The sequence below is a fragment of the Tupaia chinensis genome, unplaced genomic scaffold (genome assembly GCF_000334495.1).
Source record: "Tupaia chinensis unplaced genomic scaffold, TupChi_1.0 Scaffold149383_1, whole genome shotgun sequence".
Classification (NCBI taxonomy): Eukaryota; Metazoa; Chordata; class Mammalia; order Scandentia; family Tupaiidae; genus Tupaia; species Tupaia belangeri.
In genome coordinates this window covers 2,496,849-2,507,614 of record NW_006209227.1, presented here as the reverse complement: position 1 = coordinate 2,507,614, position 10,766 = coordinate 2,496,849, and the positions used below count along the sequence as shown (strand labels likewise).

General features: G+C 57.3%; 1 protein-coding gene across 1 annotated transcript in view; it reads left to right on the top strand.

Annotated features, from left to right (window-relative positions):
* The window catches only part of NGEF (neuronal guanine nucleotide exchange factor), a 130,430-nt gene continuing 119,664 nt past the window's right edge, over positions 1-10,766 (top strand). The window contains exon 1 of the mRNA XM_014585265.2: positions 1-168. Coding sequence (XP_014440751.2) covers positions 15-168 — 154 coding nt within the window. The 5' untranslated portion in view covers positions 1-14. The remainder of the gene's footprint in view (positions 169-10,766) is intronic.

Sequence of the window (10,766 nt, the reverse complement as noted above, 5' to 3'; positions counted from 1 at the left end):
TTAGCCCAGACAGGATGAAGCCTTTGGCCGTGGGCTCTCGGGACAGAGTGGAAGTCTGTGGGTTTAGCTGGGGACACACCGGCCTGCCCCGAGGCCCCTGCGCCGAACAGAGGACAGGAGAGGGAGAACTGTCGAGGAGGCCCAACCCCAGGAGCTCCACGCTGGCAGGTGAGCAGATGGTTTTGGTATTTAACGAAACAATATGAAGCAAGAGAGAGAGAGAGAGAGAGTAGAGGTTACTGCTGGGGCGGTCGGTGACCAGCACCCCCCAGGCACGACTTCACCCCAAGGTCCCGACTAGTCTTGGCCTCACCACTCCCCTCCTGGGACTCAGCTTTACCATCTGTGAGTCAGGGTAACGATTCCTGCCAGGCCCTCTCCCGTCGCGGCTGTGGGGCCTGGGAGGTGGTAAACCGGAGAAGTGACACAGTTCACAGACCCAGTGTAGCGTGGCCCAGTGATGCAGGCCCCTAGTGAAGAGCTCCTACAGGTTCCAGACCGGCAGCAGCAACCATGCAGGTAAACGAAGCGAGGGGACCCTGTAAGAGTGGGGCCCTGGGCTGACAGGTACACACCCACAGCCGCCCTGATAATCACAGCATTTCTGAACGGGGACGCTTCTGGTTCCTGTGTGCTACGGCTCGGGTCTCCAGGGCAGGAAGCACTCCTGGGGAACAGAAGTGATGGCCCCCTCCCATCAGCCCCTCCTGCTAGGACAGGACAGGACAAAAGGCCCCCACCCCTTAGAACTTTCTGGACTTGTGTGCCCAACTGGCATCAAGCCAAAGCTCGGCGTGATTCATCTGTCTGGGGCACAGTTCTCTTGCACGGGACGGTGGCAGGTTCTTATTGACTCTCTTGACTTAAAGTTGGTGGCAGGTTCTTACTGGCTCTCTTAACACAGAAAGTGTCACATAGTCGCCAGCTACAGGGACCTGGGACTGGCGACGCCTGCACTCTGGACATTCCGGCACGTTCTGATCAGCCACATCTTTTTGCCTTTAGGGAATACGGCCATCTCGATGCAGCGAGGCCACTGCTCAAATGCACAGGGCATGTCCCGCAGCCTGCTCCCTCGTCCCCTCCCCTCTCTTTGGCCCCCGCCCAGACGTGCCCCTTCTGTTCACTCCTGCCCACATCTCGGGCACCCTTGGTGCTGCTTCACTTTGGGAATGTAGACACCACTGTCTCCTCTGGGTCTTGAGCTTCTGTTCGTGGAGGTTGATAGTCGGCCACCTCCCTCAAACCTGCTCGCAGCCCCCAGCCCCTCCCAGAGCCCCCAGAAGGCCAGAGTGTGATGCCAAGGGCAGCTAAATTTGGCACTCAGCTTCCGGCCCAGCAGCCAGAGATGGAGGGAGACAATTGCTTTGAGAGTGTCGCTTTTCCTGTGGGAAACTCGCCTCAGCCAGGACAGCCCTCACTGGGGGGACAAGCCAGCCCCAACCATGTGGGGCGGCCAGCTCTGACCACAGCCCTGCTGGCTTCGCTCGGGGACACGTGCGCCACTGGAGATCCCAAGGAGCTGGCGAGCCCTGAGGCAGACAGTCCGTCTCCCAGGACGGGGTCCTTTCCCCATCCTTGACCCCTAGAGTCACCCCAGTGGAAATCACCCCATCCCTTCACCAGATCAGTGCAGAGCACCTTGTCCATGCAAGGTTTTGCAGTAGGGTTGGGGGCAGACAGGGTGACGGTGGCCTTCAGGCTGGCAGAGCAGACAGCAGTGATGTGCTCCACCCTCGTGCCGGCCAGAAGCCCCCTCCCCGAGAGAGCACAGGACACCACTCACTCCAGGGAGGATTATCAGGTCACGGAGTTGAGAGGGCTCATGGCCGAGCTGAGCCAGGGTGCATCCGGGGCCCAGGGTCGTCTCTTCTCAGAGCCTTCACCCCACCCTGTGGCACCTTCAGGTAGCTGTGGGGGCAGGGCAGCCTGGGCCTTGGGAGATCCAGTCTTCCTCTGGGTCTGAGCAGTAAAGAGGGACCCAGCCTAGGCCACCCCTTCAGTACATCTGTTGGGAAAATAGCGCAGGCAGGTGATTAAAGGTCTCGCGTCTGGGAGCCTGGGCCCCACCATCCTTTGAGCTTTCTACCTCAACTCGCCTTCCCTTTGGGGTAGAGGAAATCAACCTGCTCAGATAAGGGTACGGGGACCATCAAAGGGATGGTAGGAGGCCTGCATGGAGAAGGTGGCGCTGGAGCTGAGCATCATTAGAGAATTTTAGAGCACGTGTTAACTATTTCGCAGGAGGAGGCGAAGGGCCGATGGGATGGCTCCGTGTCTCACAAAGTAAACGTGATGGTGTGGGGCTGAGTGCCACTGCTACCGGGACCACATGGCAAGGCCCAGGGTTTGCATCCTGGGCCGACCTGGACGTGCTGGGCGCACCCACGGGTGCACCTGTGATCTCGGCTGGCTGGAGGGCTGGGGGAGGATCGAGGCATGGCAAGGCCCTGTCAGGCAAGACGCCTCTCATCGTGAGCTGCACCCACAGTCAGAGAAAGAAGGGGCGGCAAGGGTTTCCTCCAGGAAAAGGGCGAGGCTTACATCAACTGTTTGAGGGCACTTGTCCTTGGCCGCCGGGATTGATAGCAAGGGCGGCATCAGTCCCGTGCAGGGCGGGGAGGCCCAGGGCAGATGTCTTCGCAGAAGCAGCCCTGCACCAGGTCAAGGTGGTCTTCGCAGGTCATGGTTCTGGCAGAGCCCGTGTGACAGCTGCGCGATCAGGCAGACGCCCCTTCCACGGCCTTCTCGGGCTCAGTTTTGTCAGGGCTGAATACAGGCTGACACAAATGACCATCCGATGCTGACGAGTGTTCACAGTCTCCAGCCTAGCTGGTGGGAGCCCTGTGCACCAGCTCTGGGGTCTCCCATAGCAGGAAGTTCTGATGGTCAGTTGTCCAAGTCTTTTATGAGTTTAAAAACAAGGCACTAATTTCTTATCTAGTATGTCCCCTGCCAGGGCCATGCCCTTCAAAACAGGCTCTCCAAAAGGTTAAGCAACTTGGGCAGTGCCCACTAAAGAGTTGAGCAAGGCTGGCCCAGTGACCTGATAGCTAAGGGAGCTGGACCCCACATGGACAACTCCAGTTTGAATCCTGGACCTGAAAGGTTGAAAAGCATGCTGGGTGCTGGAATCAACAAATGGCGTAATGGTTATATGGTTATATATATGGCTATATGGTTATATCACTGGACTCCCATGTAGTTGATTGTGGTTTGAGTCTCGGACCCGGCAGCTTAAAACTCACACCAGGCACATGTGCGTGTGTGCCCAAGATCCCGAGAGGAGATGGAGGAGAAGAGATTGCACCGAGGCCATCCCCTGGAGGGTGATTGCTCGTTCTCTGTCTCTCTGGGGAGTGCAAGAATTCTCTCTAAATAAATAAATAAGAAATCATGCTGGGCACATGTGCATTCATGCCCCAAATCCTAAAAGGAGGGAATGATGGAGAAAAATGGCAGCATGACCATGCCCCATGGGGGGTGGTAATTTCCCACTTGCCCTCTACCTCTCTATTTCCCTTTCTGTCTCTGCACGCATCCTCTGGCAAAATTTAAACACAACAACAACAAAAGGATTGAGAAGTTTGGAAACCTCTAAGGCAGGGACAGGAGGGAGGCAGCTGGGCCTGCGGCCCTTGGTCCCAAGTCCCTTCCTGAAGCAGCAGGGTTGGCCCAAGTGACTTGTCTGGGGAGCATTGCTCCAGCCACACACACAGCAACCCGGTCAACACTGCTGAGGGCACCGCTCAGTCCCCCGCAGCCGTGAACCCCTGCAGGCCGACTCTAGCGCACACGTCACGTGGCCCGGCACCAAGGTCTCTATGTGCTCGCCCTGTGTCAGCAGATTCAAGGGCAAAGCCTGCTCCCGGCTCAGGCTCCCCTTTCAGCTCAGCTGTCCCACCCCTTTACTACCCAAATGAGGAAATAGGAAAGATCTCCCACTCATCACCGATGTACTCAGCATTCCCGAGCCCAGAGGCCCACAAAGCCCAGCAATGGGCGAAACCATCCAAGAGCTTTGACTTTGCAAACCCTGGAAGACAGGCTGTACTCCTCCTGACGCTCTCGTAATCCGTCCGCGAGGCTGTGTCCATTATAGACACGTCCTGTTCTCACCCGAGAGAGAAAAACATTCCTTGGTGGATTCCTGAGCCTTAAAGGAAAGCTTTTTCTGCCGAGTTCCTTCTTAGGAAGTTGGCTTTGAACTCAAAACGATTTCGAAGTTCTTTGTTTCTGGACTACAAAGAGCATCTGCACATGGACGATCTTGTCTGGTGCTTGAGAGAGCAGGCGGGTGGCTGCCACTTTCTCCCATCTTCCGGACTCTTTGGAACTGGCTCTGAGTGAAGAGCGAAGTCGCTTGCAGTCAGCCACCTTGAGATCCTTGGCTCTGACAGCCAGCGACAAGCTCGGGGTCGAAATGAAGCTGTCGTGACGCTCGGTTAAGCTAACCAGGCCCACCTGGGCTTTTAGCTTTGCCACTTGGAAAAGCATTGTTACGGCTGGCTACTAACTCTGGGAGAAATGCCACAGAAGTCACCCAAATGACACAGCGTGGGAAGATGGCCAGGGTCTTTTGACAAAGAGGAGCATCGGGTCCCTCTAGGCCAGTGACCCTTGTGTGCTCTTCCCTGGCCTTGGCCTCCTCACCGCATCAGTTCCCCGCCACACCTCATGCAGCCAGGGCAGGGCCCAGCCTCCAGGCCACCTAACAGGCACCTGCTATGGAAGGCCAGAGCCCTCCTCTGACTGCAGGCTGGGCCACCTCCGACCTTTGCTCCTCTCTGGCCCCTAGCACAGCTTAAGGCTGTCTTTTGTTTTGTTTTGTTTCAGAAGAGGCTGTTTGCTTTAAGTTGGAATGTCTGCAATTAAGGGTGGTGAGAAACAGTTCAAAAGCCATGCTCTGGGCTGGCCGGTTGAAGTCCAGTGATTGAAGAAGCTGGATCCCATGTGGTCAACCTTGTGGCTCAAATAACAGTCCAGGTGGCTTGAAAAATGCCGAGGTAGTGTGGTGGTAGAGGCAGCTGGATCCCACGTGGCTGACAGCGGTTCGAGACCTAGACCTGGTAGTGGGAAGACATGGCAGGTACATGCCCAAAATTCCAAAAGGAGGGAGAAGTGGAGGAGAAGGGATTGCACTGTGACTATCCCCCTTGGGGGGGTGTAGGGGGTGCTTTCTGTATTTCCCTCTTTCTTTCTCTTTCTCTCTGGGAAGTTCAAGCATCCTCCAGCAAATTAAAATAATAATAGCAACACACCAAGTACGTGTGTGTGCCCCAAATCCTGACAGGATGGAGAAATGGAGGGGATGGGATTGTGGCATGATCACACCTCACTAGAAAGATGTCTTCTTCCTCTCCTCTCTCTGTTTAGCACACGTGCCCTCTGGCAATTTAAACAAACACACATCTTTAAAGAAGGAAAGAAATGCTCTTAACCACTTTGCCAGAGCCAGGCTTCCTGGGTTTGAATCCTGCCCCCACTACTTGCCAGCTGTGTGACCTTGGATCAGTTAGTTAACCTCTCTGAGCCTCTATGTCTTCCTCTGAAAACTGAGGGGATGGGACAGGACAGTGATGACCAATAGATTGCCCCGAGTGCCCCGTGAGATGGTCCATATCATGAAAACTTAGCTATCACGACCCTTTCCAGCATAAAAGTTCACTTTACCATGGGGAGAGAATTGGCAGGCTCACTAGCTAGAGGGCTGAGCACTAAACGTGTCCACAAGAACCCTCCAATGCGAGGACTGGGTACCTTGAACGCGTTGCCCAACCTTCTCCAGGTGCTCAGGGCCTGTGCCTTTGGTTGTGGGGACAGCTCTGTGGACACTGCTCCCCACCCTGCGGGACACCTCTGAGGAGCTGTCCTGCCGACTCTAGCTCTCCTGTTACAGCAGTGGGACACGTGGCCTCTCACGCTGCTCAGGGAGTTGGGGGACCGGAAGGAGAAGGCAGGCCTGGGCTGCCCAGAGGAGACCTGTGCGCCGCGGGTGTGCTGGCTGGGGGCCTGAAGGCTGAGGAGACGGCTGTGCACCCAGGCACTGAAGTAGTGGCCCAGTCCCAGGAGCAAGTGCGAGGGGTGAGGCAGACACTCTGGGACAGTCAGGTTCTGGGCTCTGCAGGTTCGGCTGCTCTGTGCTCTGGGCACACGCACAGTGGGCCCGAAATCCCAGGGCCTGCCGGAAGCGCTCAATGATCCTTGGCTCTGGGAGAGGGGCTGTGAGAAAGCCTGTCCTTCAGCCCTCGCTGTAGAGCCCTAAAGAGAGGCCTCAGCACAACTGAGGAGGGGAAACTGAGGCAGAGCCCCTCCCTGCAGACAGCACAGCAGGCGAGGAGAGGGACGGGAGGAGCAGAGAGGAGCAGACGCAGAGGGGACAGGGCAGCCCTTTGGGTTGTGTTCTAAGCTCTTTTTGTTTTTGTATATTTGTCGTGTTCACGATAGAAAGTGCATGTGTTTATAGGAGGAGAAATCGGCACCTTCGACAGTGTCTTGTCAGGCCACGGTCCCTTTCCCCAGGCCCCCAGACTCTGGGCACCCCAGAATGAAAACACCCCGTGTGTTTTCAAGCCAACCAGGGACCTGAACCCACGGTCAGCCATGTGGCTTCCAGCACTCAGTACCACTTGTTCCTGACTCGCCGCCAGGCTGGGCCTGTTCTGAGCACTGTAAGAGTCACCGGCAGGGCTGTGGCATGACGCTTTATTCGCCTCGTCACAAGGACCAGGCTTGGGCGTTTTTCTGCCCTAACGATGCCAGTGAGCACCTTCCGCCATAATTGAGAAGAGTCTCTCTGGCCCAGGAGAGCAGTGTGGGTTCCAGGAACTGAAGGGCCAGGTTGCCGGGTCGCCTAGAGTAGAGATCCAGAGTTCGGCTGTGAGGTGGGCAGGCGGGCAGGGTGGGAGGACGCAGCAGGGAACGACAGGTCAGGGAAGGGCTGCAGCTGTCTGACAGACCACTTCGAGGTGCGGGCAGGATGGCAGATGGGGCAGTGAAGAGTGCCTCTCCCATAAAACCCCCCGGGGTTTTTCAAGCCAACCAGGGACCTGAACCCACGGTCAGCCATGTGGCTTCCAGCACTCAGTACCACTTGTTCCTGACTCGCCGCCAGGCTGGGCCTGTTCTGAGCACTGTAAGAGTCACCGGCAGGGCTGTGGCATGACGCTTTATTCGCCTCGTCACAAGGACCAGGCTTGGGCGTTTTTCTGCCCTAACGATGCCAGTGAGCACCTTCCGCCATAATTGAGAAGAGTCTCTCTGGCCCAGGAGAGCAGTGTGGGTTCCAGGAACTGAAGGGCCAGGTTGCCGGGTCGCCTAGAGTAGAGATCCAGAGTTCGGCTGTGAGGTGGGCAGGCGGGCAGGGTGGGAGGACGCAGCAGGGAACGACAGGTCAGGGAAGGGCTGCAGCTGTCTGACAGACCACTTCGAGGTGCGGGCAGGATGGCAGATGGGGCAGTGAAGAGTGCCTCTCCCATGTCCCCAGCTTTCCCAAGGACATTTGAGACAGAATCTGCAGTGGCAGGGGAGCCAGAGACTAGAGGTCCTTTGGTTGTGGTGACAGCTCTGTGGACATTGCTTCCCACCCCGCGGGGACTCGACGTGGCCACTGCAGAGCTGGAGGGCGGCTGCAGGAGAAATAGCATACACGTGACCTGAGCACCTGTGGTGTATGCCAAGTTTGGGGCATCAGAGAGCCCCCACGGTGGGACTTGGCTGCGAGTCCCCGGAGGCCCACTGCAAACTGAGCAGACCTCTGCCTGGCACTTCATCGTGCTGTGACCACCTGGCCCATAGTCCTCCCGGCCGAGTTGCTGCACCTCTGTCTCCCCGGCCCTAGGGGACAAGGGGGGCTCTGTAAATACTCACTAGGTGGAGGATGGAGCCAGGGCACGGACAGCGACTCCGTGGGCCTCGTCGCGTGAGGAGGGCTTGGTCTGTGCTTGGAGGGGCTTCAAGGGACAGCCCGGGAACAAATGGGCTGTGTCCTCGGGGAGGAGCCTCAGTGGACCTCAGTGAGTGCAACAAGAAGGTGAGGCGGGGCGTGCTCGAGGCTGCTGCCTCAGCAGGACCCAGGGCCTCTCTGAATCAGGAGGTGGTTGATGGGACTCGCTGCAGTGGGGACAGGCCGGACGGGGCTGCAGGGAGGAACTGCGGGTGCCGCTGTTGGTCTGGTTGCAGCTTGGGGGATAGGCAGCTCCACCTGGCACAGCCAGCAGGTGGGTCTGAGAGGGTCTCCTTAACACAGGGAGGCCCCGGACACCTGCCAGCCCTCATCACGTGCACCAGCTCTGCCGGCCACCTCCGAGGAGGGTGTGGGTTCCTCGTGACCATGGCACGTGGATTCGCAGACACAAGTGGCCACGTGTCAGATAAACAGCATCGCCGGAACCTTGTGGGAGTGGCTCTTAGCCCCCTGAGGGGCATAGGTGCCGTGCACCCTCACCCTGGACGCGTGCTCGCACACGCTCCATGCACACTCTCGAGATGTGCAGCCTCGCTGAGGTTGGTTTAAGGCAAGTCAGGGTGGGCAGCACGTAGGGCTCTCAGGACCCCGGGGACCGCTGTGCCACCGACACCGCCCGGGCTGCTGCAGCGCTTAGAGCCCCCAGGTCCCGCAGCTGCAGAGCCCACTGGCGTGTAGAGGGGGAAAGCCTTCGTTTGGCGCAGAACGAGCTCTGTGGGGGTCAGGCAGGGCACAGCAGTGAAACGAGGTGCCTGCGGGACCAGCAGATGGCATAATGGTTACGTTGTCGGACTCCCACATAGTCAACTGCGGTGGCTTAAAAACCTCACGCAGGGCGTGTGTGCGTGCATGCCTAAAACCCCAAGAGGAAAACGTAGGAGACAAGATTGCAGCATGGCCACCCCCCCGGGGAGGGGGGTGATTTCTCACTTCCTGTCTGTCTCTCCAGTAAGCACACGTACCCTATAGCAAAAATCTCTCTAAAACATAACAAAAACAAAGCAGAACAGAAGTGGTGCTCTGCGAGACTGACTCACATGGGAAGTTTCCGGGTGTCACCCAGAGACCTCCCTGCACACACTGGGCACACATGTGCCCGCAATCCGGGCTGGCCGAGGCTGGGAGCAGTTGCAGCACTAAGATCTTGTTGGAGGTGCCGTCTCTTTGTCTCTGTGTCTCTCTTGTCAAGGGAGTAGCAAATTTTTGAAAAAAGCCAAGATGGGTTCTGTGGTGTCTGGTTCACATGCATCTTCCGAATCAGCGTCTCCCGAGCGGCGTCTCACTCACTCTCCACCTGCGCGTGTTTAACACACCCACTACCGCCCGCACGCATCCTGTTCGCTCCTGAGTGGCTTTACATTAGACTCCTCACCTCATTTTCATCCTAAGCATCAGCGTCTGTGAAATCTCAGACATGAATCTTTGAAAGCTTTGATGTGCTAATTGGAGTTTTTTCTGGAACACAAAACACATCACTACTAATTTTTGTCACCTTTGACCAATGTACCTCCTGAAAGTTCCTCGTGGCCACTGGTCCGAATCCGGTGCAGCTGGAAGAACAGGAGACCCACGTGTGCCCAGGCCCTATGCATAGTTAGATGAGGGGCAGCTGAAGGAAACTACAGTCCCCCAACTTCCCGCTGTTTTCATTTGCTTCTTATTAATAGTTGTTTTATTGCCAGAGGACACACACACTCAGCAGAGATAGAAGGAGAGAGGGAGAGGGAGGAAGCACCCCCTGGGTGGGGTGTGGTCACACTGCAGTCCCTTCTCCACTGCTCCATGCTGTCGGGATTTCTGGCATGCACACACATGTGCCCTGCATATTTTTCAAGTCACTAGGGCTGGGATTTTCATTGCGGTAGTTCACGTGGAATCCAGCTCTTAACCACTAGGCTACAGAACCAGCCTTTAAAAAAAATAAAAACCTCTCCCCCCTGAATAACTCACTCACCCAAACCAAAACAGCGGTTCCGGCCTTTCTGCCCAGCTGCCTCCGAGCTCTTGTCTCCGGCCTCTTCCCGTGTCCATTCCCCCACTGTTCCTGCTGCCCTCTCTGCCCTGCCAGGGCCCAGGCACCGTCACGGGTCTTGATCCCCCCGGCCCACACCTCCCTAAACCTTGGTTCCTCTTACCCTCAGCAACATTCCTTGACCTCCCTCCTGCCTATAGGCTGTGCAGAGACTGAAGGGGTCAGTCAAGGAGGCGTGCAGAGGCCCTTCGCTTCTGGCACTGCCCAGGGGACAGCAGTTGCCAGAAAGGAAAGGGAGGCCAGAGGGGCATGTTCGGGCTGGGGACGATGCGTGATATTAGGAAATTGCCCCTGCCTGCTCAGCTGTGGCTGGAGCTCTGTGGGGGTCAGGCACTGCTCCTGCCCAGGGCTGGCCCACGGGTCTCTTAACCTCACCCTGGAACACAGGATCCGAATGGCTCAGCCCAGCCTCTTCTGGGTCCTCCTGGCTTGGAGGTCAGCTATGGCAGGACCCCGGATGCAGCAGGGCTGAGGATCAGCCACCTCCTAAGGAGAAGCTCAGGAACAGAGAGGTAGGCTCTACCCCACCGTAAACGCTGGCTTCCCGGCATCTAGGAGACTGGGCTGGGCGGAGCCTTCCCTAGTCAGGGTGCGAGCGCCACCTCTGTTCCCTTCCTAGTTGTTATGGACCGCGTGTTTGTGCCTCCCCAAGTTCACATGCTGTAGCCCGAACTCCCGTGGGATGGTACTGGGGTTTGGTGAGCTCAAAGGTGGAGCCCCCTGATGAGTGTCCTGACAAGAAGAGGAGGAGAAGGAAACCCCCTGCTT